We start from the raw sequence: 27,447 nt of genomic DNA on the forward strand, positions 1-27,447 counted from the left end.
CCCATATTCGGCGTTGCCACCGGACCTGGCATCGGGCCAGAAAGGCACTCCTTAGAGTTTCGGACCGGTATCAGCTCCAGGCGAATCGTCGCCGGATCCCCGCTCCCACCTATACCATCGGAGATAGGGTCTGGTTGGCCACACGGGATCTTCCTTTACGGACTGAGTCTAGGAAGTTGTTACCGAAGTTCATTGGTCCGTTTGTGGTGGAGAAGGTGATCAATCCGGTGGCAGTTCGACTCAAACTCCCGAGGACGCTCAGAGTCCATCCCACCTTTCATGTCTCCTGCCTCAAGCCTGTTTTCCTCAGTCCTCTGTTGCCTCCCCCGCCTCCTCCTCCTCCTCCTCGGATGATCGGAGGTGGTCCTGCCTACACGGTGCGACGCATCATGGATTCCAGACGGCGGGGCCGGGGTTTCCAGTATCTCGTGGACTGGGAGGGGTATGGTCCTGAAGAGAGGAGTTGGATTCCGCGGCGACAGATCCTAGATGCTGACCTCATCCGTGACTTCTACCGCCTCCATCCTGGCGCTCCGGGGAGTCCGCCCGGTGGCGTTCGTCGGAGGGGGGGTACTGTAACGATCCCGGCAGTCTGAGTCGGGTCCGGTCTGTGGACTAGTTTTTCTGCTCGTGATCTCCAGTTTCCCGAGGGTTCTGGAACGCTCCGGGGAGCTCTCTTGAGTTCCGCACCTGCATCCCATCAGCAATCTGCACACCTGGTCCTGATCATCACCCTTCTTAGGCTCTGGCCTAACATCCATTCCCTGCCGGATCGTTAGCCATGAACATCACTCGTCCGGAACCTTCATCCAACCTCTGCCTGGTGGTCGGCGGCTGCCGAGCCATGATTGGATCAACCACTGCACCCCCAACAACTAATCAACGCCGCCCGCTCTGTTCCCTGGATTATTCAGCATCACTCTTGAATTTGTAAATAAACACTCACCTTCGCTTCAACTTACCTTGTCCTGGTCTGCTTCTGGGTTCTGGCTTTGTAACTCGTGACACCCAAACTTTTGAACGGTAGTGTACATACATACACACACACACCACCCTGACATCACAGCATAGAAATAGACAGCACACACACACTTTTTTCTGTATTTATTTATTTCTATGATTTTTACTGCTTTAGGGTTATTATTACTGCTTGGATAACTTTATTTACTATTATGTATTGATTTATTTGTAATTCTTTATGCAGTGCGCACCGCACAGAACACCGGAATAATTATCACTGAATTATCACTGTGAATTATTGTAATGTTTGTTTATGTGTCAATTAATCCCTTAAGGGATGGGTTGCCAACTGGCGATTTGACACAAAAATGTAATGTAATTCATTAATTCATGTCATTCATTCACACACACACACGCATACACATACGCACACACACAGACACAGACACAGACACGCACACACACACACACACACACACAGTGACTTTGGAGGAGAGGACCTGAGTAGGACATGGTCAGTGAACCAACCGTACAGGGACAAGGTCAACGGGAGAGACTATAAGTACACAGCTGACGCTTAAACAGACTAGCCAAAACCTAAAACTGACCCTTACCTTAACCCTAACCTTACCCAAACCATGATCTAACCCTTACCCTTACCCTAACCTTAACTTTAACCTAATTTTATACATTCTGAAATTAAATATCGGTTTGGGCGTCAGCTTTTTCCAGCGTCAACGTATTTCCAGCGTCAACGTTTGTCTCTGGGAGAATAGCCCAGGACATTCATACACAGAGGCATGCACTAGACTAGATAATGTGTGACGGACAGAGGTGGTTCAGTGAAACACGCTGGGCTTGCATTGGCTAGGCTTTAGCTCAGTGGGCTAACACATAGTCCCCATTTATACTTTTATAGGTAGTCAACATAACAAAGTGGAAGCAGAAGAGAGAGAGGAGAAAGATGGGGAGGGTTGAAAATAGTGTAGAAAAGGTAGAAGGAAGGATAGAGGAGGAAAGACAAGAGAAACAGAAAGGAGAGATGGGAGAGAAGAGAGAACCTGAGATGACCTTCATAAAGCAGAAAGAAAGAGAGCGCTGTTCACTCTCACTTCTAATGAGAAAACAGTCTGGAGAGAGAGAGAGAGAGAGGCAGCTGTGATGACATGCAAACGCTCTATTTTTCTTGCTCTGGGGAGGGGGTCTCTATGGTAACCGGGTCTCTGGGTATTTAGTAGAAAGCCTGAACTTCCTGTTTGCTTGGGAGGCAGCAGCCAATCAGGAGCCAGGGATTTCAGGGGTGGGGTTAGTGTGTCCTATATAAGCAGAGCTCAATCACCACAAGGGTTATGGACAGAGAGAGAGAGAGAGAGAGAGAGAGAGAGAGAGAGAGAGAGAGAGAGAGAGAGAGAGAGAGAGAGAGAGAGAGAGAGAGAGAGAGAGAGAGAGAGAGAGAGGGGCAGGAGGAAGAGATAGAGAGATTAGAGATAGACGTGAAAGTGAGGGGAACAAGAGCAACAGAGGGAGGGAAGTAAAAGAGGATGTTGAGAAGCAGAGAAAATGAGAAACAGTCTTTTAGTAAATCAGTGTATTGAGAGAGCAGAGATATGAAGCCTAATCCCTTTACATTTGTAAGAACACTTCACCGGGACACATAGAGGGGTTCCACTCTATGGAGCATGCTGACTAGGTCTGTGTCCCCAAAAGACACCCAAGTGCACTACTTTTGGGCCCATTAGTCTCTGGACAAAATAGGATACAGCCCAGGACTCCCTGGAGAGAGAGAGAGACAGTCATACACTATCTAAACTCAGCAAAAAAAGAAACGTCCTCTCACTGTCAACTGCGTTTATTTTCAGCAAACTTAACATGTGTAAATATTTGTATGAACATAACAAGATTCAACAACTGAGACATAAACTGAACAAGTTCCACAGACATGTGACTAACAGAAATTGAATAATGTGTCCCTGAACAAAGGGGGGGTCAAAATCAAAAGTAACAGTCAGTATCTGGTGTGGCCACCAGCTGCATTAAGTACTGCAGTGCATCTCCTCCTCATGGATTGCACCAGATTTGCCAGTTCTTGCTGTGAGATGTTACCCCACTCTTCCACCAAGGCACCTGCAAGTTCCCGGACATTTCTAGGGGGAATGGCCCTAGCCCTCACCCTCCGATCCAACAGGTCCCAGATGTGCTCAATGGGATTGAGATCCGGGCTCTTCGCTGGCCATGGCAAAACACTGACATTCCTGTCTTGCAGGAAATCACGCACAGAATGAGCAGGATGGCTGGTGGCATTGTCATGCTGGAGGGTCATGTCAGGATGAGCCTGTAGGAAGGGTACCACATGAGGGAGGAGGATGTCTTCTCTGTAACGCACAGTGTTGCGATTGCCTGCAATGACAAAAATCTCAGTCCGATGATGCTGTGACACACCGCCCCAGACCATGACGGACCCTCCACCTCCAAATCGATCCCGCTCCAGAGTACAGGCCTCGGTGTAACGCTCATTCCTTCAACGATAAACGCGAATCCGACCATCACCCCTGGTGAGACAAAACCGCGACTTGTCAGTGAAGAGCACTTTTTGCCAGTCCTGTCTGGTCCAGCGACGGTGGGTTTGCGCCCATAGGCGATGTTGTTGCCGGTGATGTCTGGTGAGGACCTGCCTTACAACAGGCCTACAAGCCCTCAATCCAGCCTCTCTCAGCCTATTGCGGACAGTCTGAGCACTGATGGAGGGATTGTGCGTTCCTGGTGTAACTCGGGCAGTTGTTGTTGCCATCCTGTACCTGTCCCGCAGGTGTGATGTTCGGATGTACCGATCCTGTGCAGGTGTTGTTACACGTGGTCTGCCACTGAGAAGACGATCAGCTGTCCGTCCTTTCTCCCTTAAGCGCTGTCTTAGGCGTCTCACAGTACGGACATTGCAATTTATTGCCCTGGCCACATCTGCAGTCCTCATGCCTCCTTGCAGCATGCCTAAGGCACGTTCACACAGATGAGCAGGGACCCTGGGCATCTTTCTTTTGTTGTTTTTCAGAGTCAGTAAAAAGGCCTCTTTAGTGTCCTAAGTTTTCATAACTGTGACCTTAATTGCCTACCGTCTGTAAGCTGTTAGTGTCTTAACGACCGTCCCACAGGTGCACGTTCATTAATTGTTTATGGTTAATTGAACAAGCATGGGAAACAGTGTTTAAACCCTTTACAATGAAGATCTGTGAAGTTATTTGGATTTTTATGAATTATCTTTGAAAGACAGGGTCCTGAAAAAGGGGACGTTTCTTTTTTTGCTGAGTTTAGTTAGCCCTGTGCTTTGCTACACAGTCAGGTAGCCACTTAATGAACATGCTAGAAAGGACAGGAGCGGCAACAGCATCAGAACTAAGACCATCAAGTGCAGGAGCTTTTGGGTCTTGTTATACTGTAGCATTAGGGTTTGGCTACAGTTAGAGTTAGAGTAAGAGTTTATAGTTGTGGTTTGAATTCCATTTGTTGCTGGAACACAGCACAACCCTTTGGATCCTTTACATTTTATACCTGTACATTTTCTCCTGGATGGCTAACAATTCCAAACTGTCCCAGACACATTCCTGGATAATGATTGTGATTGTCGGATACTAGTTTTCCGAACCTGGGACTCAGCGCTCACATTTTCCTGGGCAGCATTTGGATTTTCTAACTTTGATGGGAACTGTGATGGAAAACAGTGCTCAGCTTCTGAGATCCCTTTAAAAGCAAGAACAGCAGACTGGCAAACACACACACACACACGTGTGCAGTGCACATGCACAGGCACACACACACACACACACACACACAGAGTTCCTCTCAGTCAGCACACCCAACACTATCTTCCCCATTATCCCCTGTGTATTTATACCTGTGTTCTCTGTTTGTCTGCTGCCAGTTCGTCTTGTCAAGTCTACCAGCGGTTTGTGCTAGCCTGGTTTCCAGTTTTTTCCCCGGTTTTGACCATTCTGCCTGTCTTGACCCTGCCTGCTGTTCCGTACCTTGTGACACTGTTCTGGATTACCGACCTCTGCCTGCCCTGACCCTGCCTGCCCCGACCTCTGCCTGCCCCGACCCCGACCCTGAGTCTGCCTGCCGTTTCTGTACCTTTCGGACTCCTCTCTGGATTACTGACCTCTGCCTGCCCTTGACCTGTCGTTTGCCTGCCCCCTGTTTTTTGTAGATAAACTTTTGCTATTTCGAACGGTCTGCATCTGGGTCTTGATACTCATTTATTTAAATACATTTGACCATCACTTAATCCAACTGCGCTTAATGGTTAATCACTTAACCGTTTGGTAAACCTATAGATTTTATACTGGTTTGTCTACTATATATGGATTTTGAGAACTACAAAATAAAATGTGTTTGTAAAGTATAAACATCTAAATTACATGTATGATACATGATAACCATACATAATGACTACTCGTTATTGCTATTTGATTTCACATAGTGGTAACCACAATTGGTCACCATATAAAAGGGTGTGTGTGAACACTTACAATTTATTTTAACATGGAGCAGCATAGACAGCAAGGGAGAGGAAGAAATCAAAGAGCTTGTGGACAAGGGGCCCGTCAGAGAGGTGGGCATCAGAGAAGGAGGCAGACGGCAGGGAACTGTTGTGTCTAATGAAGTCCGGGCCATCGTTGTTGACCATGTGGTAAACAGAGGCCTTACCATGGTAGAGGCTGCCAGATTAGTTCACCCCAATCTGAAAAGATAAACTGTCAATTCGATCATGAGAACATTTCGCCAAGAAAACCGGTAAGTCTGCAGGATATGCACTATGCTTTACCATTACATTTACAGTAAATTACATGATGAATGCAAATTCACCATTTTTTTTTACAGTATTCTTACAGGATGATCTATTGACAGTATACTCTGTTCTACCATCAGAATTGACAGAAGACCCCATGGTGGTGGCTGTTTGCTGACCGACCAGCAGGAGTGGGCAGCGGTGGAAATGGTGAGGGCCAGGAATGACATACGGCTGTCTGAAATAAAGCAGACCATTGAGGAGAATGATGACACTTTTGCCAGTGTGGCATCCATCAGCCTACCAACAATCGCCCGTCTTTTGAAGAGGCACCAGGTATCTATGAAACACATTTACCTGGAGCCTTTTGAGAGAAACAACAACCGGGTGAAACAACTACAGGCAGAGTATGTTCAGGTACAGCACTATATACTGTGTTACTGTTACTATTTGATGCACATGTTACTTCACAATGTCATATTGGAACTATAGTGTAAAAATAACTAACCAAAATATATTTTTAGTGGGTGCTTGATGGTGCTGTGAACCATCACAAGTATATCTTTGTTGATGAAGTGGGCTGCAACCTGGCCAAAACTCGGCGCCGTGAGCGGAAACTCATTGGCCAACGGTCGACCGTCCAAGTGCCTGGACAACGTGGGGGAAACATCTCCATGTGCACAGCTATCTCTGAAGATGGTGTGGTAGGACGTAGGCCATTACTTGGATCCTACAACGCTGCACACCTCATTGTGTTTCTCAATGAAATTGAGCAGGCCTGTCAAGGTGAAGGGGTCACCTATGTCATTGTGTGGGACAATGTCAGGTTCCACCATGCAGAGGTGGTTCAGGTCATGGTTTGGGCCCATCCCTGATTCGTGACACTATACCATACACTACTTTCCTCAACCCTATTGAGGATTTGTATTCAGCATGGAGGTGGAAGGCGTACGTTCGCCATCCCCATGAGCGTGCCACCCTCCTTCTGGCCATGGATGAGGCATGTGACGACATCAATGCAGACCAATGTCAAGCTTGGATTCGCCATGCCGAAAGGTTTTTCCCGCGGCGCATGAACAATGAGGACATTCACTGTGATACGGATGAAAATGAAGTGCTCAAGTGCTCAAATGCTCAAGACAGGCTTGATGCAAATTAATGCGTGCTAAACGTTATGTTTTATTTTAATTCATTTAATTTGTTTCATTTAATTTCTTACATTTGATTAGACAGTACACCTATGTTTTTTTTTTTGCATGAATGATTGTAGAGGATGTCTTCATTGATCACACCTTTGATTACACATTGGATAGATATTATGGAAATTATAGATTTTGTCAATGTTGTTGGGTAATGTAAGTTTATTGCCTAATGTAAACTGTGTAATCTACTGTAATCTTTACAATCCAAATGGATGCACAATGACAGGTTTTGAATGAAAGACTGGCTGCGATACAAGTGTGACCAGTTTGGAGTTTTGTACTAAAAGTTGTGAAAACGTACCATATACTTGTGAAAATGGTACTAAAGCAAAAACAATAATAATGTAAATCAAACAGAGCCTCTGGTCACACACACACACACACACACACACTCACAGAAGCAGTGAACAGAGCAAGGCTATTCCTGTCTCTAGTTACTAGGGAGAGAATCTGCTAAGATCAAGAATGCCTCCATTTACACCACATTAAATATCAGAATAGATCAAATACTATATGAAATATCACATTTTACATAACTATTCAGACCCTTTACTCAGTACTTTGTTGAAGCACCTTTGGCAGCGATTACAGCCTCAAGTCTTCTTGGGTATGACGCTACAAGCTTGGCAAACCTGTATTTGGGGAGTTTCTCCCATTCTTCTCTGCAGTTCCTCTCAAGCTCTGTCAGGTTGGATGGGGAGCGTTGCTGCACAGCTGTTTTCAGGTCTCTCCAGACATGTTCGATCAGGTTCAAGTCCGGGCTCTGGCTGGGCCACTCAAGGACATTCAGAGACTTGTCCCGAAGCCACTCCTGCGTTGTCTTGGCTGTGTGCTTAGGGTCTTTGTCCTGTTTGTAGGTGAACCTTCACCCCAGTCCACTCTAGAGCAGGTTTTCATCAAGGATCTCTCTGTACTTTGCTCTGTTCATCTTTGCCTCGATCCTGACAAGTCTCCCAGTCCCTGCCGCTGAAAATCATGCCCACAGCATGATGCTGGCACCACCGTGCGTCACCATAGGGATGGCGCCAGGTTTCCTCCAGACGTGACGCTTGGCTTTCAGGCCAAAGAGTTCAATCTTGGTTTCGTCAGACCAGATAATCTTGTTTCTCATGGTCTGAGAGTCTTTAGGTGCCTTTTGGCAAACTCATAGCGGGCTGTCATGTGCATTTTACTGATGAGTGGCTTCCGTCTGGCCACTCTACCATAAAGGCCTAATTGGTGGAGTGCTGCAGAGATGGTTGTCCTTCTGGAAGGTTCTCCCATCTCCACAGAGGAACTCTAGAGCTCTTTCAGAGTGACCATCGGGTTCTTGGTCACCTCCCTGACCAAGGCCATTCTCCCCCAATTGCTCAGTTTGACCAGGAGGCCAGCTCTAGGAAGAGTTTTGGTGGTTCCAAACTTCTTCCATTTAAAAATGATGGAGGCCACTGTGTTCTTGGGGACCTTCAATGCTGCAGAAATGTTTTGGTACCCTTCCCCAGATCTGTGCCTCGACACAATCCTGTCTCGGAGCTCTATGGACAATTCCTTCAACCTCATGGCTTAGTTTTTGCTCTGACATGCACTGTCAACTGTGGGACCTTATATAGACAGGTGTGTGCCTTTCCAAATCAGGTCCAATCAATTGAATATACCACAGGTGGACTCCAATCAAGTTGTAGAAACATCTCAAGGATGATCAATGGAAACAAGATGCACCTGAGCTCAATTTCGAATCTCATAACAAAGGGTCTAAGTACTAATGTAAATAAGGTATTTCCAAAAAACTGTTTTCGCTTTGTCATTATGATGTATTGTGTGTAGAAAAAAAAACAATTTAATCAATTTCAGAATAAGGCTGTAACATAACAAAATGTGGAAAAAGCCAAGGGCTCTGAATACTTTCCGAAGGCACTGTACATCTCTCTATTGTATAGTTGAGCATGGTGAGTGGTGTGTACCAGTACTAGCAAGCCCAGATAAACAGAGAGTTAGCCTTGTCTCAATGTGTTCACAACCAGCCGAGCTTACACTGAGTATACAAAACATAATGAACACCTGCTATTTCCATGACATAGACTGACCAGGTGAATCCAGGTGAAAGCTATGATCTCTTATTGATGTCACTTGTTAAATCCACTTCAATCAGTGTAGATGAAGGGGAGGAGACAGGTTAAATAAGGATTTTTAAGCCTTGAGAGTATTGAGACATTAATTGTGTACATGTGCCATTCAGAGGGTGAATGGGCAAGACAAAATATTTAAGTGTCTTTGAACGGGGTATGGTAGTAGGTGCCAAGCGAACCGGTTTGTGTCAAGAACTGCAACACTGCTGGGTTTTTCACTCTCAACAGTTTCCTGTGTGTATCAAGAATGGTCCACCACCCAAAGGACATCTAGCCAACTTCACACAACTGTGGGAAGCATTGGAGTCAAGATGGGCCAGCATCTCTGTGGAATGCTTTCGACACCTTGTGAAGGCTATGCCCCAATGAATTGAGGCTGTTGTAAGGGCAAATGGGGGGTGCAATTCAATATTAGGAAGGTGTTCCTAATGTTTGGTATACTCAGTGTATAGCTGTGTGTTAACCACTGTGAGCTGCATTCATAAAGACAGAGAGGTTATCAATGGCTTGTTGGCTGCTATGCTGGATTCACATGGCTCTGGCTGCCGCGTTTTATCTCATTTTTACATTTTTTACATTTAGCAGACGCTCTTTAGTAGACGCTCACGGGAAACGAACCCACAACCCTGGCGTTGCAAGAGCCATGCTCTACCAACTGAGCTACACGGGACCTGTAGTATCGCTCTCCTTCCTTGTTGTCACTCGTTCCATTTATCTCGTTCTCTTTTATCACTCTTCCCCTGGTCTCAGTTGAAAGATTGTTAGAGTCAAACTCTCTCCTCCTTTTCCTTTCACCCTACTCTCTCTCTCTCTCTCTCTCTCTCTCTCTCTCTCTCTCTCTCTCTCTCTCTCTCTCTCTCTCTCTCTCTCTCTCTCTCTCTCTCTCTCTCTCTCTCTCTCTCTCTCTCTCTCTCTCTCTCTCTCTCTCTCTCTCTCCCCCCATCTCTCCATCTCTCCTCTCTCAGTGTAAGTTTGTCTCTAGTCTGGTCTGTCACTGGCAGGCTGTATAGTTTAGTTGAGCCAGTAGTTTACTACGAGGGAAGTTGTTCTACAGCGCGAGTCAAACACTGACCTTGAACACACTTTCAACAAACACTCCCCAGCTACCATGAACGTGAGCGAGGGAAAGCGACAGAGAGAGAGAGAGGGAGAAAGGGGGAGAGAGAGAGGAGAATGAGAGATTGCGAACGGGTGAAAGAGAGAGAGAGAATAGTGGTGGGTGACAGCGATAAAAAGAGGAGGGAGACAGAATGGAAGATTCAGAAGAGGAAAATACACCTTAGATCATTGAGTCATAGACACGCTTCACACAGTGTCGCGTGGTATGTGTGTGTGAACTGTTAGCTACCACACATACCCCCTCACAGGGACAGGAGTGTGACCTGTTCTCACACACACACAAGCCACACACACGACTCCTGACAAGAACAAGTCAGATTAGATAAGGCGTATAGATACCTTTCAATCCTGCTGCTCTCACGATCCTGATACACTCCTTCTTTTGTCACTCCTTCTTCCTCTTCTTCTCCTCCAAAAGGTTTAAATCGCTCTGTTTAATCCCTCCATTCCGTTCAGATTCAGTGTTACAGCAGAGACCATTGAGATGACCACACTCACTTCTCTTCCTCTAGCTTCTCTCTCTCTCTCTCTCTCTCTCTCTCTCTCTCTCTCTCTCTCTCTCTCTCTCTCTCTGTCTGTCTGTTTAGGTCCTGCTCTCTTCCTCTCTCTCTCTCTGTCTCTCTCTCTCTGTGCTGGAACGGAGTAGGCAGTCCGACAGAGGAGCCAGTAACACGCTGGGTCCTAGTGTCTCCTGGGTTGACTGAAAGAATGTAATTGTTCCTTGTCGCCTTGCGAGGTGGCTTACACACACACACGCACGCACATACACACACACACACACTAGTCAACGTCACACAGAACAAAGTGAGCTTAAGTCTCTAGGTCATTTTTTCTCCACCAATTAGAAAAGCAGTTAGTGATCTGACAGCTATAATTAAAATGTAATGTTTCCAGCCAGATAAAGAGACATGCCTTACAGTGAAATCCTTAAGAGCACAAGAATAACGACTCAACGTGTGCAGGATTTTAGAATAAGGGTGTACAAAATCACAAAATGTGTGTGTGTGTTTGTTTTTGTGTGCGTGTGTTCATACGTCAATGGCTATGTGACTGTCTGAAAGCAAAGTCTTGCATTGTGCTCATCTCAATATCTGTGGTACTGCTCGTGGCAATGCCATCTTGCTGAGTCTACCTTTAAGACAATATGGGTCATTTTTTCAGGTATTGGTTTTTGGTTTACTGATTTCAACGTAGAACTTGTTGATCTCGATTAACAAATAATACCTGGTGATTATCAGTTACAACTGAATTTGTAGCAATAAATATGTGCTGAGTGCAAGCTGAGAGAGAGAAGAGGGAGAAAAGGAAACAGAGAAAGAAGGAGTGAAAGACAACAGACAAAGGGAGAAATATATGGAGAGAAAAAGATACATCAATGTCTCTTCATCCAAAAGACAACATTACTGTCTGTAAGGAGACTGGAGAACCAATAGAACAATGACCCATATGATGGGATGAAGTGGAGCAAGCTTTATAGCTACAACACACAGACAGTGCATTGCCTGGAGTCACACACAAACACACACAAACACACACACACACACACAAATAGGAGACAAACACTCACACAAAAGGGAATACCACATCCTTTCAGCTTTCAGGGAATAGGGGGAAGACTTGATTTGTGTGTGTGTGTATGTGTGTGTGTATGCCTGTTTGCAGGCATGCGTGTGAATGGGGGGTCATCTAGGGAGGTAATGGCATTAACTAGATAGCATTATGCCACAGGACATACAGTATGTAGCGTGCTCATTCAAACCCATGGAAGGGTAAGGGTAAGAGGTTGAGTCCATACAGTCTGTACAGTTGGTCTAGATCACAATAAAATACAGCTACAGGCTCAACTCCATAGAGTTATAACATTTTCTATTTCATTATGTGGTCTACTGTTTAAATAAAAAGAAAATAGGAGCATAATCATCAATGATAAACAGGGCTGTCTGTATCTATATCTCTATTTTCTTATCACTCTCTAAAGTACAGTCTCAAATCAAATATATCCCTGAACAGGCAGATAGAGAGGGAGAGAGAGAGAGAGAAAGAGGGAGAGAGGGGATGCGAGAGTGAGAGACAGAAGGGAGAGATGGAGAGAAAGACAGGGGAGATAGAAAAAGAAGGTGAGAGGAAGCTATTAAAAAAGCTGTTAAAACCCTATTAGCTGAAGGACATTTTAAAATCAATGATTTGTCCTCCTGAGGGTAGTCTTGACAAGTGTTACACCTCTGGCCAAGTCGTGGTCAAACACACGGTAAGACTGACCACGGATCATCACACACACATACGCACACGCGCACACGCACACACACAGTAAGTGATGATCATACACACCTGTGATGAGGCCACAGGGACCTTTTACATTCATTACTTTCTATTAGAGCCTGTGGGCCTCACACTTCTACAGAGAAAGGGGGAAACGAGAGGGATGGAGTAAGAGAGAGAGGGGAGAGGGAGAGGATGGGATGAGACAGAGAGAGGTAGATTAGAGAGAAGGGGGTGAGGGGTAGAAACTGGGCTGGTTTATCTGCCGAGAAAAAGATGATTATGTGGTTGTTGTTGTTGCTTTCTTATTATTTTAATCCCCTCCACAAACATGAGAGCCAACAAAAGCAAAAATGGGGGTAAAGGGGGAAAGAAGGCATAAGGGGTAAGAGGGTGAATGAGAGGTAAGATAAAGGGAGGAGGGGGAGAGAGAGGGAAGAGGGGGGAAGAAGGTAAATGAGTGGTAAGAATATGGGGAAGAGAGGGAAGAGAGAAGAGGTAGGACCGGAGGGTAGGTGGTGGATTTCACACCGTCATTCATCCCCCTGGCAACAGTCAATCATATTAATGACCAGCCAGGGCTCCAGTATCCACTTCCCTGACGGAACATCACATGCCGGAATACAGACCACGGAATATGGAATGCTATGCAGGCTTAATGTGATAGGCAATAAAAGGCAAGCGTGATTCTCTTTCAATAAAAGCAGGCCACAAATACCGCCTATAGAGGGAAGTAATATTACCATCCGTAAATGTATCCCTCTGTCTCTCTCTCTCTGCATCTCACACTCTTTCCATCTCTTTCTTTCTCTAGAATTACTAGTCATGCCAACCCTCAGGTGACAAATACCTCTCTCTCTCATTTACTTTGTCTAGCACTATCAGATCCACCAACCATCACACGGACCATCACTTTCTCTGTTTCTGTTTCTGTTTCTCGCACTTCCTCTATTTTCCTCTCTTTCTATCTCTTTACTCATTCTCCAACCGTCTCATGAACTGTCATATTCTCTCTCTCTTTGTCACTCTTTCCCTCCCTCCCTCCCTCCCTCCCTCCCTCCCTCCCGCCCTCCCTCCCTCCCTCCCTCCCTCCCTCCCTCCCTCCCTCCCTCCCTCCCTCCCTCTCTCCCCCTCCTCCCTCTCTCTCTCTGTGTACGGTGATAGTGAGCAGCCGTGCGGGAGGGACTGGTATATTAGAGCCAGTTGGATAGATTGAGCAGTTCTCTGCGATAATGACACACATCGCTGGAGTGACTATAAACCCATGTTATTATGGAGCGTCGTGCTGTGGCAACATCAGGGAGGCTGTGGGACACACACACATACACACAGAGGCATGTGCACATTCACAGATATACACACTCAGGTACGCATGTGCAGGTATGCACACACATACAAACACACATATACAGGCACATGCACATTCACACACATACACATGCAGGTATTCACGTGCACACACACACAGAGACTCTGGCAGTGGCAGGGTCAAGTGCAGGCACAGATGGAGTCATTCATTCACTTCCTCTCATCACTAATGATGGGCCCTGGAGGGTCGTTTAGAATGAGGTATCGTGGGATGCTGGAGGTCTAAGGAGGATACGGCATGCTCCTACTCTCTCTCTCTCCATCCGTCCTACATGGTCCCAGGCGACAGGCCTTTACATGGTTCTGTCACTTCCCCCTGAGAGTGACACTGAGCACAAGGACGTTAGGTTACTTAATGAATGGAGAGCATCAGGCTTTGTGAGGTGTGACCAAGACTTTATAGACTAGAGACAGAGGAAGGAGACAGGAGGGGAAGGAAGAAACATACATATATACAGTAGATAGCAGACAGGCACACACTTACACCAACATGTTTCAAGTTTGTGAAATGCTTAACTTGCAAGCTCTACCCAACAATGCAGTATTCAACATCATAAAAGTATAACTAATAAGAAAATGTAAAAAACACGGGAAATAAGAAATAAAAGAGGAAGCTAAATACAGGGTACATGTACAGTGTGCAGGGATACTGGAGTATTTGAGGTAGATATGTACAGTACATGTAGCCAGGGATTAGGAGAAAGTGACTGGTAGCAGGATAAATAATAATAACAGTCGTAAACAATATGGCAGCAGCATAAGTGGTGGGTGGGTGTGTGGTGGTGAGTGTGTATGTAAGTGTAAGTGTGTGGGTGTTAGTGTGAGTGTCAGTGTAGGCGTTATAGGCGGATAAACAGGGCTGAAAAGTGACTGGTAGCAGGAATATCAAAATACTTATACCACAGCATTGTTGAATACTCGTTTATGATTGGTTAGAAGGGTATTCTAGAATGGACATTAAAACCAGGTAACGGGACAGTTGGAAAAGATATCGGGACAGTTGGAAACAATATCGGTGCACCTTGCAATCATGACGCAATAAGTGCCTACACATGCTGACCGTACTTGCTACAAAGTTACAGAAAGCTAAACCAACAACTACACAAACTGAAATTTGATATATTGTAAACTCAGGTGCAACGAGGATAAATGTAGCTAGCTAGCTAGCATTGGTTTGTTTTTACAGAGATCTATTTATCTTAAGCATCTCATGGATTTCTCTGGTCCCTACTGTTGCAGTCATGACACAAGTGGCGCTATGCTGTCAAATCCTCCCACATGTTTCTAGTTTGACCAGCTGGTTTCAGCAACTTCTATTTTTGAATTCAATTGTGATATTCAAATTCAATCAATCACATTTTAATTTTTAAGCCCTTTTTACATCAGCAGAAGATGTCACAAAGTGCTATATAGAAAGCCAGCCTAAAACCCCAAACAGCAAGCAATGCAGATGTAGAAGCACGGTGGCTAGGAAAAACTCCCTAGAAAGGCAGAAACCTAGGAAGAAACCTAGAGAGGACCCAGGCTCTGAGGGGTGCCCAGTCCCCTTCTGGCTGTGCCTGAGATTATAACAGTACATGGCCATTAAGGCCAGATTTCTCTCCAAGATGTTCAAATGTTCATAGATGACCAGCAGGGTCAAATAACAATCACAGTGGTTGTAGAGGTTGCAACAGGTCAGTACATCAGGAGTAAACGTCACTTGGCTTTTCATAGCCGGGCATTTAGAGGTTGAAATAGAAGGTGCGGTAGAGAGAGAGAGTTGAAAACAACAGGTCTGGGACAAGGTAGCACGTCCAGTGAACAGGTCAGGGTTCCATAGCCGCAGGCAGAAGAGTGGAAACTGGAGCAGCAGCACGACCAGGTGGACTGGGGACAGCAAGGAGTCACCAGGCCAGGTAGTCCTGAGGCATGGTCGTAGGGCTCAGGTCCTCCGGGATGGGAGGGAGAGAGGGAGAGAGAGAGAATTAGAGGGAGCATACTTACATTCGGGAGACACTGTGGCCCTGTCCGACGATGCCCCCAGACAGGGCCAACCAGGCAGGATATAACCCCATCCACTTTGCCAAAGCACAGCCCCCTACACCACCAGAGGGAGACCAGACCACAGACCACCAACCTACTACCCTGAGACAAGGCTGAGTATAGCCCACGAAGATCTCCTCCATTGCACGAGCCCAAGGGAGTGACAAACCGGACAGGAAGATCACGTCAGTGACTCAACCCACTCAAGTGATGCACCCCTCTTAGGGACGGCATGGAACGCACCAGTAAGCCAGTGACTCAGCCCCGGTAATAGTGTCAGAGGCAGAGAATCCCAATGGAGAGACAGGAACCGGCCAGGCAGAGACAGCAAGGGCGGTTTGTCGCTCCAGTGCCTTTCCGTTCACCTTCGCACCCCTGGGCCAAACTACACTCAATCATAGGACCTACTGAAGAGATGAGTCTTCAATAAAGACTTAAAGGTCAAGAACGAGTCTGCATCTCTCACATGGATAGGAAGCCCATTCCATAAAAATTGAGCTCTATAGGAGAAAGCCCTGCCTCCAGCTGTTTGCTTAGAAATTCTAGGGACAATAAGGAGGCCTACGTCTTGTGACCGTAGCGTACGTGTAGGTATGAACGGCAGGACCAAATCGGAGAGATAGGTAGGAGCAAGCCCATGTAATGCTTTGTAGGTTAGCAGTAAAACCTTGAAATCAGCCCTAGCCTTAACAGGAAGCCAGTGTAGAGAGGCTAGCGTTGGAGTAATATGATCAACATTTTGGGTTGTAGTCAAGATTCTACACAGTAAAAACAGAAGTGTTAATTTAACTCCTATCGAGTTGAATTTAACTCTGTTTCAGATAACATTTGGTCCCACTCAAAATCAGTGTAAAATGTACTCTTTGGTCAGTGTAAAACTTTTAGAGTTAATTCTACTCCATATTGTGTAAAAAATAACAATGAAATGTGTCAAAATATTTAACACTGTAGTTTAATCACACTGTTGAGAGTAATATGATTACACTGTATAGAGTTAAGTCAACTACAATTTTACTTTAAAAAATGACACTTTAAAGTGTAATGATATTTACTTTTCATTTCTCTACAGTGTTTTTTTTTTTTTTAAATCATATGATGTAGTGTTACTGAATTATAGAAATATCAATACTATCAAATAAAACAAAGCACAATAATACAAGATGAGAGCACCCACATTTATTGAAAAAAAAAGTATAATTTCAATGTCCGTGAATTTACATTGTACACCCATTGCCTTGTCTATGACAGAAGTATAACATCATAAAAATGTTCACCAGAGAAAGCAATATGGCACAACAAGGAGAGCTGTGTCATTTCCTCCATATGACCTTTGTATGTCAAAAGGTCTAGGGTAGTGCAGGTTGTCGACATGAAAAAAACTAAATCATGCTTTGATCTGATCACCTCATATGCATGGAAATGTTCTTGAAAAGTTACTGTAACTAAAGGCACTGTGAGTAGTAACAGTTTTTCACACATTATCAGAACTGACTCAATCTGATAAAACAAGGGCACTTCAGAGTCAACTTCGCCACAGATAACCAAGTGTGGGCGATAAACATACCCATTATGTTTAGCCCAATTAACCTTCATAACCTGAATGCTACTGGGCACTTGCATTGCCAAAGCAATTTCAGAACCTCCTTTTACCATATTTAAAGCCACCATTTTTCCTGGACCAATATCTAACCGACTAAAAGTTGTTGATCTTCGCCAACTATATGCCATATGATTCTGATGCTTTTTTGCCAGCGTTTTGGTAATATTTCTAAACGATTTAAGCTGTTTTTTGAAAAAAATTATGTTTGCCTTCATACCTCATACACCAACTATGAAGTACAGGCCCTATTTTCTGGATGCAGCGGGGATAGTGGATAAGAAAATGGTGCTTTGGTAAAAGTTTTTTCTGAGGATACAACTTCTTAAACAGTGTATGGTGATCAACAATCAAATGTTTTAAATATACACATAGACCTTGAGATAACATGGGCGAGAATATAATGTTAATTATTTGCAATAATAAAAGAAGCAGGCCCCAGTGTTGGTCAGTAGAAGTTACCAAATCTCCAAAGATAAGAGGAACATTCCTAAGTAAGCACCAGGACTGAATTGCATTCAGTCCCAGATCATTAGATCCTTCACTTAAATTAACAGTCACAGGCCTGTTATTTCTCTCTGTGAAACCATAATCAAAACTTTGTATTCTTGAATGTATTTCTCCTGATGTAACATGTTTTTCATTCAAATACAGAAATAATAACTTCAATTCGTACTGGCCAACCCCTTCTAACACATCATGCATCACATCAACTGAGAAGTTCTCAGTTGTGTGAAAATACCTCAATGAATTTAATATGCATGACCTTTTCACACCAAAACATACGGAAGGGATGGATTACAAGCCATTTCTTGACAGTGAGCAGTATGCATATCTTTGGTGCGTAAAACTATTTTGGAAGAATCTTCAGAGAATTCTGTTTGAAAGTCCTCCTTTTCTGCTAAACAGAACCTGCAACAGTACCTTGCACTGAAAGACTCCACCAGACCAAACAAACTATGCAAACCCAAATTATCACCTGTTACCTGTACTACAGTGCCACGTACATAACCACATGTATAATGGAATCTCAATACCATCGCTCTCTAACACTTTAATGTCTCGAACAATGGGAGCAAAAATTTCACTAAAACCATATCGTTTAACATCTTGAGTATGAAATAAGGCGCACAGGTGTATGTTAGCCAAAAAGAATTCCATTTTGGAGAGAAGTTTCTTAAAGTAAAATATACTCCACCCAATTTATGAATACCTCGCTTGGAACCCAATGGGTTGGCGACCTCAAAATCATCATAGAACATCTGGACCTGTATTGTCTGCTTCTCAGTTGAGAACAGGGGGTGACTTTTAAAAAAAGATCCATCACAAATATCTCTCAGTCTAGAGTTGCTGGTAGCTGAGCTTTGCAACATTTCTGCAAAATACTGACTTTTAAATATTGACTGCAGTGTAGATAAAATTGGAATATACATGAATTTATCTTGAACTACTACCTGATCATATGTTCCAGTCTTTTTATTTAGTCTTGTGTCAAATCTTGAACCAATCACACATTCAACTGGTTCTACTATTTCCCACTTGGCAGTCATAAATTTTGATCGCTTGTATTCCGAATTTAGAACTGTGAAAGGATTCTCTAACCCCTCAAAACACGCCTCAACTTTCTTGCACATTTCTGTTTCTCTTTCATTACTAAATACATGCTTTATCACTGTTTCTTTAGCATGCTGATGAATATCTTGAACAATCTCTTCCATGGAAATCACTACAGTATTTACTGTACTTTGACCAACACCTGCTGCCTTTAGATCAGAAATAACAGCTGCACAACTATTTACAATGTATGGCGAAGATAACTCTGACTCAGCCTCTAAACATTCAGTCGACACTTCAACATGAGAAATATTACTGGTGTTGACGGTACTTTGAGGGTCTGAAAGATCATCTTCTATAGAATCTACTAAACTTTCTCCGTGGCACTTGTTAAGATGTTTTCTAAAACCAGAAAAGCTACCAAAAGAACGTGAGCATCCTTCTTGACCACATTTCAGAAAAAGAGTCCTGCCTGTACATAGCCCATGAATTATCTTAAGGTGCTTAACAAGGTTGTTTGGACTTCCATGGTCACTTTTGCAAAGAAAACACTTCATAGTTTTATCTCAACTAACGCACCATTCTTGCTCGCAACTCAGCAACTCTAGGAGTCTCCTTTGTTTCCCCCATGTCGATGTTATAGATGGTTGTTTGCACAAAAGTGAAAAAAGCTGCTCAAGGAAGAACTGTATGACGTACCAAATACGTAATGGGCTTTAAAGACTTCGTCAAAAGCTCCTACTGAACCTGTTGCCTTGCATGGAAGAGCATGCTTGTCAACCACAATGAAGTAGGAGTGAATGCTGCTCTGTGTGGATCCCTGGGCGAGAAGGTAGGGCTGACTGCTTTGGGTGATGTTGTCAAGATGCTGCTGCACACTGGTTCCAACCTACAAAAAAAACACATTCAACAGAATTGTTTTGGTGACTAACCTCTGACAATAGATAAGATCACCTCAAACTATGCACAAGATTGAGATGATGGAATATATATTTTTAACAACTGTTAAGCATACCTTTTGAAATCTGATGAGCTGATCTACAGCTTGATATGCAGACATCTTTCCCGGCCTCTTTCTACCTTGTGCAGATGGTGGTAGCAAATGTAGCAGCAGCAAGATGGCAGACATGTCACTGTCCCAGCCTACAAATAAGTAAATAAAAACCTGGTTAACATTGTGCCGTAGCATAACATTCTTATTCACAACTTGCACCATTATGGACATATAATGCACACCTACATTATCCACATAAAAAGTAAAACAGTTCATTCATACCATTCTCAACTTCAGCAGCTGACTCAGCATTGCGCATCAAATCCAAGAGTTCTGTGGTGGATACAAGTCCATGGCTTTCCTTTATTACTTTTGCTTTGAAAGTGGTTGGCCACTTCTCCAAGAATTTGTTGGCTGTGGCCTCACCAAACAGAAGTCTGAAATCTTGTTCTATCTGCAATGTAACACACAAAGACAGAAATAATGAGTGTTACCTTATTCTTCATTGGATATTTTTGGTGATGCAGTGAATTAAGTTGTCATACCAGTCCTGGTGTGTCCAGAAATCTTGGGAAGACCGAGAAGACATCTGATGATTTGGCTTCATCGTTGACCATTGCTTGCCGATATATGAAGGTCATTTTCATCTTCTCACGGACAGTGTTTTCATCAGCAGAGTGTCTCAAAACAGCAATAGCTGCTTCCACATCCTCATCAGATGGCTCTCTGTCATAGGTGAAGGGCTGACGATCACGGCCTGGCCCACCAACTTAAGACAAAATACAGTGTTAAGAAATCCTTTCTGTACAATTCACAGGTCACCATTATAATTACATGTCACTGATCAGAAAACATACCTTTAGGAGATTTGCTGACTGAGGCACCTCTTTCCTCTGCTGTTTTTCTTTGTATGGTCTTCAATCGCCATGCAAGGTATCCGAACCACTCTCCGGATCGTAGTAATGATCCTATATTATTATAAATAAATTATAAAGGAGTACTATTCCCATTTCATAGAGTGAATATGTGCATAATGTTGCAATAACCCATTTACTTACATATCCATGTTGTGAGTATGGGTCTTCTAGATAGGGAAACAAAGCTACTATCCCCTGTGCATACATCACTCTGACACTTTTGGGGGGGGATGTCCTAGCATATGAATTCAAAGTTAACATCACACTGAATTGATATTGCACAACACATTTTACATAATTAATAACCGGAAAATAATAACAATGTTTCTTTACAGCCCATCTATATGCTTAATGCTTACCCATGTGTTTCTGTCATCTCAGCAGCAAGTATGTTGAGCATCTGTCTTCTGGTGGCATCTGTCAGAGATTTGGTTTTTCCATACTCTTGCATAATGCGTTCACCACCAGGCTTTGATGTTAGGATTTTTTCAATCAGCTATAGGTGGAAAGAAATGTGCTTTCCGTAATTGTAAAACAATATGTAATGCTGTCACATGATGAAACAACATTCAGATTGGACTTAACAGCAATGTTCACCACTTACTGCTTTTGCCTCATAGTTTATGTGGCATGGCCTTTTAGGCTGGCTTCCTTCGCCAGCCGCTACTTCTTCAACATCGTCACACACAGTGAAATTCAGAATGATGGTGTCATCAGATGTACCCGAGCATGATGATGAATGAGAGGTATCTGTTCATTATGAAATTTGTGCAAAACATAGAAACATATTACAATAAACTGTTATTTTTAAGACAATAAAGGTTCTCATTCTGGCCTTTAAACTAAAAAAACGAATTGAATGAATGAATACCAAGTCCATTGCCCAGCATGATTCTGAAAGTTCCAGGTGACTCCTTTACTAATTCTTCAAAAACATCTGAGTCAACTTCTGTGTCAGACTGGTCATACACCTTAATGTCTGGCTTTCTGCTTTCTGGTATGTTGAATTTTAGACACACTGTTAAAAAAAAGAAGAAAAAAAAAGAAAAACATGCATTCCCTTCTCACAAGAATCCAAGTTCATACTTAAGGTTGCCTCATGTGTTCACAAAATGATGAAAGACAAGGATCTGCACCTGATTTTATGTTACTGAAAATATAAAGCACAGCAGAAATGACTATAGACCTAAATAGATATCATAAGATAATAGCTTAATGCTGTATTATTTTGTCATTAGGGTGATATGTATTGCTTTAACCTATTATACCTACCTTCTTTCAAGAAAGCATTGAATGTCAGCTCAGACAGCTTGACGTATTTCTGCTCTTCCCCGAGCTGAACACGCAACAGCATTTTGCCTCTGTTAACAAAGAAAATATATATTCAAAATCATCATTTAGTGCTGGTTCAACTAAGCGTTAGCTAACTATCCATTTATCTCAGTAGTACTAGCTACGCAATGCACTATGCATTACTTAGGACGTTACACTGCAATTACAAAGGCTGAAGTAGACAAAGTTGTGCTGGTTGAATATAACGTTAAGCTGCCATTTTCTGCAGCAAATGGGTGTAGGCTAGTTCAAGTTTAGAGGCACATTGTCCCATTAGCTACCAAATAACTAGCTATGTGTCAAAGTTAGCTAGCTCATTAGCCATTTTAGTTCGAACAGTAGCTAACCATTAAAATGGTTAAGCAATGTTAAACAAACCCGTCATGCAAATCAGTGATCTAAGTTATCGTTTTATAACACCAACATTAGCTGGCTAACTATCAGAAGCATGCTAACATTACCGTTATATAGCTTTATAAAAAAACAGTTAACGTTAGTGTAAGGAAGCCTGGGAAGCTATACAATAACGTTAGCTAACAATACTATCTGTATAAATGTTTTGTTGTTAGCGAACGTTATTTTACGTATTTACCATTCTGACAAACTTCATTCGTGAAAATATTGCAACACAAAGAAAGACAGTTACCGATACTGATTGCAAGCTAGCTAACCGCATGACAAGCACAATCTGCGCTCATGCCAAAGCGGTGGTGTCCTTCAAACGAACTGATTAGCTAAGTTAACGTTACCTATTTTTAGCCATATGAAACAGCAAGCCATTCACAAAAATATCAAACATATTCCATGGGTATATCATATAACAGTTATTACTGTCAACCATCTGAACTTACAAGCTAATTTAGCTGGCTGATGACGAGGTCACTGCAAGGGGGACCGCCGCATGGAACTCGTAACTTAAAATATGACCTTGACATCAGCACAACTCTAAAATTATGTAAAGTTAAAAAATACCGGTTTGGTGTTGAAAAAACGGGGATGTAACTTACCTAGCAATATCTGTGGCCTAGCTACTCCTTCGCAATCTTCCTCCACCAACGTACGTGCCAAACTTCAGCAAAGCAGAGTGGCGGGTATTCATCACTGCTGTAGAGTTGAAATTGTCACTGCGTATCTGCAGATTTTTACACTCACTTTTAACTCCACTGATAGAGCAACTTTACTCTCAAAAATGTTGAAAATACTCTATCTGGGTTAAAATAACTTTACTCTGAAATATTAACACCCCATTTTTTACTGTGTAGCAGCCATGTTTAGCACTAACTGAAGTTTATTTAGTGCTTTATCCGGGTAGAGTAGAGCATTGCAGTAGTCTAATCTAGAAGTGACAAAAGCATGGATTAGCTTTTCTGCATAATTTTTTGACAAAAAGTTTCTGATTATTGCAATGTTACGAATATGGAAAAAAACTGTCCTTGAAATATTCTTGATATGTTCGTCAAAAGAGAGATCAGGGTCCAGAGTAACGCTGAGGTCCTTCACAGTTTTTTTTAGACAACTGTACAACCATCAAGATTAATTGTCAGATCCAACAGAAGATATCTTTGTTTCTTGGGACCTAGAACTAGCATCTCTGTTTTGTCCGAGTTTAAAAGTAAAAGATTTGCCGCCATCCACTTCGTTATGTCTGAAACACATGCTTCCAGGGTAGGCAATTTTGGGGTTTCACCATGTTTCATCGAAATGTAGAACTGTGTGTCGTCCACATAGCAATGAAAGTTAACATTGTGTTTCCAAATGACATCACCAAGAGGTAAAATATATAGTGAAAACAATAGTGGTCCTAAAACGGAACCTTGAGGAACACCGAAAACGTACAATTGATTTGTCAGAGGACAAACCATCCACAGAGACAAATTGATATCTTTCTGACAGATAAGATCTAAAACAGGCAAGAACTTGTCCGTGTAGACCAATTAAGGTTTACAATCTCTCCAAAAGAATGTGGTGATCGATGGTGTCAAAAGCAGAGCCTTGGTCTGACGCCATTAAAAGGTAATTTACTTCACGAGTGGGGTCTCAGTGCTATGATGGGGTCTAAAACCAGACTGAAGCGTTTCGTATAAATCTTTTGTCTTCAGGAAGGCAGTGAGTTGCTGCACAACAGCTTTTTCTAAACATTTTGAGAGGAATGGGAGATTCGATATAGGCCGATAGTTTTTTACATTTTCTGGGTCAAGGTTTGGCATTTTCAAGAGAAGATTTAATACTGCCACTTTTAGTGAGTTTGGTACACATCCAGTGGATAGGGAGCCATTTATTATGTTCAACATAGGAGGACCAAGCACAGGAAGTAGCTCTTTCAGTAGTTTAGTTGGAATAGGGTCCAGTATGCAGCTTGAAGGTTTAGAGGCCATGACTATTTTCATGAATGTGTCAAGAGATATAGGATTAAAAAACTTGAGTGTCTCCATTGATCCTAGGTCCTGGCAGTTTTGTGCAGACTCAGAACAGCTGAGCTTTGGAGAAATACGCAGATTCAAAGAGGAGTCCGTAATTTTCTTTCTTTTTTCGTAGAAGATGTTCATGAATTCATTACTGCTGAAGTGAAAGGAATCCTCTCTTGGGGAATGCTGCTTTTTAGTTAGCTTTGCGACAGTATCAAATATACATTTTGGATTGTTCTTATTCTCCTCAAATAGGTTGGAAAAATAGGATGATCGAGCAGCAGTGAGGGATCTTGGATATTGCTCTGTACTTTCTTTCCAAGCTAGTAGGAAGACTTCCAGTTTGGTGGAGTGCCATTTTCATTCCAATCTTCTGGAGGCTTGCTTCAGGGCTCGGGTTTTTTCTGCATACCAGTTAGCTAGTTTCTTGGGTATTACACAAGGGTAAATTTAGATCCTCAGTTAGGTCGTTAACTGATTTTTGTCCTCCGACATCCTTGAGTAAGTGGAGGGAGTCTGGAAGGGCCTCTAGGAATCTTTGGGTTGTCAGAGAATTTATAGCACGGCTTTTGATGGTCCTTGGTTGGGGTTTGAGCAGATTATTTGTTGCGATTGCAAACGTAATAAGATGGTTATCTGATAGTCCAGGGTTATGAGGAAAAACATTTAGATCCACAATATTTATTCCACGGGACAAAACTAGATCCAGGGTATGACTGTGGCAATGAGTAGGTCCGGAGACATGAAAGAGGGCCAATTATCTACAAATTCTATATTTTGGGAGGGGCAGAAAACAGTTTTCAACCAGCGATTAAGTTGTGAGACTCTGCTGTAGAGCTCATCACTCACCCTAACTGGGAGGTTTGCTAGCCAAAACTATTTAGCTAGCTTCTAGCCTAGTGTTTTATATACAATGCAATCTCCTGGTAATTAACAGTCAGTGTTGACGAGTGTCCTGACGAGAAGGCAAACTTTTTCTAGCTATGCCAGGCAAAATCGGGCATCATTACCTCATTGTTATGGGTGTTTCCAAATGAACGTCAATAGAAAACAGCTACTTTGCTGTTATTCTGGCTGCAGAGGTCGTGACTGTGTTAGCCGTAGCTAGCTGGTTAGCTAGCAAGCAAGGGATAGGAACGCTGCCAGCGAGCATGGCAACGGAACATAATGAATGAACGACTGGGTCATATCTCTAGCAACCAGAAGATGAGAAAGTATGAATTTATATAAATGAAAATATCAACAAAAGGGAAACCTTCGTTATAGTCTATATTGTTGAGTGAGACACAGTAAATAGGACTTTAATAATCAATAAATATCCTGTCTGTATTGTGTACTTCTACCACCGAGAAAGAAGGTAGAGCGATAAGATAGGGTATATGCATCATGTCTTTTTCAACTCAAACGTTCAGTCTAATGAACTGAATCCCTCATGGACATGTCTACCGATGTGGAAAAATGTCTGATTAGGTTTGAAGAAGTTTCAGAAGCTCCATGTTCTTATTCCAGGTAATTAGTGAGCAGCTTGTTCATTACAAACTCATAAATTGCATAGACTAATTATTAGCATAATATCTGCCAATCAATAATGGAGTTCCAAATGTCCTTTGCAGGATCAATCAAATCAAACACGAAAGTGGAAGAATCCTGAAATGAAAACGCAACTTAGATAGAGTTAGAAACTGGAGCAATGCATGCATGCGTAGTAATGTTCCAGGGTCGAAAATACATACATTTATGATGAACTAAAATGCCTTTGCATACATTTGTCATAGATCCTACATCTCAAATGTACTGGACATGAATTCATCCAGTATTTGTGCTTATTCAACACATCGTATTAAAACTCAGCTCTCTCATCACTGAACACACATACACTACCAGTCAAAAGTTTGGACACACCTACTCATTCCAAGGGTTTTTCTTTATTTTGACTATTTTCTACATTGTACAATAGTAGTGAAGACATCAAAACTATGAAATAACACATATGGAATCATGTAGTAACCAAAAAAGTGTTAAACAAATCAAAATCAATTATATATTTGAGTTTCTTCAAAGTAGCCACCTTTGCCTTGATGACAGCTTTGCACACTCGTGGCATTCTCTCAACAAGCTTCATGAGGTAGTCACCTGGAATGCATTTCAATTAACAGGTGTGCCTTCTTAAAAGTTAATTTGTGGAATTTCTTTCCTTCTTAATGCGTTTGAGCCAATCAGTTGTGATGTGATAAGGTAGGGGGTGTATACAGAAGATAGCCCTATTTGGTGAAAGACCAAGTCCATATTATGGCAAAAACAGCTCAAATAAGCAAAGAGAAATTACTTTAAGACATGAAGGTCAGTCGATATGGAAAATTTCAAGAACTTCCCACTGTGAAGTATGGAGGAGGAGGTGTTATGGTGTGTGGGTGTGTGGGTGCTTTGCTGGTGACACTGTCTGTGATTTATTTAGAATTCAAGGTACACTTAACCAGCACGACTACCACAGCATTATGCAGCGATACGCCATCCCATCTGGTTTGCGCTTAGTGGGACTATAATTAGTTTTTCAACAGGACAATGACCCAACACACCTCCAGGCTGTGTAAGGGCTATTTGACTAAGAAGGAGAGTGATGGAGTGCTGCATCAGATGACCTGGCCTCCACAATCACCCGACCTCAACCCAATTGAGATGGTTTGGGATGAGTTGGACCGCAGAGTGAAGGAAAAGCTCAGCATATGTGGGAACTCCTTCAAGACCTTTGGAAAAGCATTCCAGGTCAAGCTGGTTGAGAGAATGCCAAGCGTGTGCAAAGCTGTCATCAAGGCAAAGGGTGGCTACTTTG

General features: G+C 42.9%; 3 protein-coding genes across 3 annotated transcripts in view; all 3 read right to left on the bottom strand.

The window, feature by feature from the left end:
* Positions 1-10,723, bottom strand: part of foxn3 (forkhead box N3) — a 134,516-nt gene extending 123,793 nt beyond the window's left edge. Inside the window, exon 1 of the mRNA XM_041848277.2 lies at positions 10,506-10,723. The gene's annotated coding sequence lies outside the window, so the exon portion shown is untranslated. The remainder of the gene's footprint in view (positions 1-10,505) is intronic.
* A 7,715-nt stretch (positions 10,724-18,438) lies between these two features.
* Positions 18,439-20,904, bottom strand: LOC121538943. Its single transcript, XM_041847102.2, has 5 exons — positions 20,821-20,904; positions 20,509-20,732; positions 20,246-20,417; positions 19,985-20,112; positions 18,439-19,858 (listed from the first exon to the last, which is right to left on the bottom strand). The coding sequence occupies exon 5, from the start codon at positions 19,524-19,526 to the stop codon at positions 18,462-18,464; it is 1,065 nt and encodes a 354-aa protein (XP_041703036.2). The 5' UTR covers positions 19,527-19,858; positions 19,985-20,112; positions 20,246-20,417; positions 20,509-20,732; positions 20,821-20,904; the 3' UTR covers positions 18,439-18,461.
* LOC121538893 lies at positions 20,881-23,461 on the bottom strand. The gene is made up of 7 exons (XM_045207456.1): positions 23,064-23,461; positions 22,153-22,241; positions 21,752-21,898; positions 21,485-21,630; positions 21,240-21,376; positions 21,022-21,115; positions 20,881-20,931 (listed from the first exon to the last, which is right to left on the bottom strand). Exons 2-7 carry the CDS (start codon positions 22,232-22,234, stop codon positions 20,881-20,883), a joined length of 657 nt encoding a protein of 218 aa, XP_045063391.1. The 5' UTR covers positions 22,235-22,241; positions 23,064-23,461.
* Positions 23,462-27,447: the final 3,986 nt, after the last annotated feature.

The sequence above is a fragment of the Coregonus clupeaformis genome, chromosome 25, assembly GCF_020615455.1.
Source record: "Coregonus clupeaformis isolate EN_2021a chromosome 25, ASM2061545v1, whole genome shotgun sequence".
NCBI classification, from domain to species: Eukaryota; Metazoa; Chordata; class Actinopteri; order Salmoniformes; family Salmonidae; genus Coregonus; species Coregonus clupeaformis.

Bases quoted from the DNA above. Each gene is read 5' to 3' on its own strand.
- LOC121538943 (XM_041847102.2), bottom strand. From the start codon at position 19,526: ATGAAGTGTTTTCTTTGCAAAAGTGACCATGGAAGTCCAAACAACCTT.
- LOC121538893 (XM_045207456.1), bottom strand. From the start codon at position 22,234: ATGCTGTTGCGTGTTCAGCTCGGGGAAGAGCAGAAATACGTCAAGCTG. The intron at 21,631-21,751 runs GTATTCATTCAT...CATAATGAACAG, and splicing joins CATGCTGGGCAATGGACTTG to ATACCTCTCATTCATCATCA. The intron at 20,932-21,021 runs GTAAGTAAATGG...ATAATAATATAG, and splicing joins CATACTCACAACATGGATAT to GATCATTACTACGATCCGGA.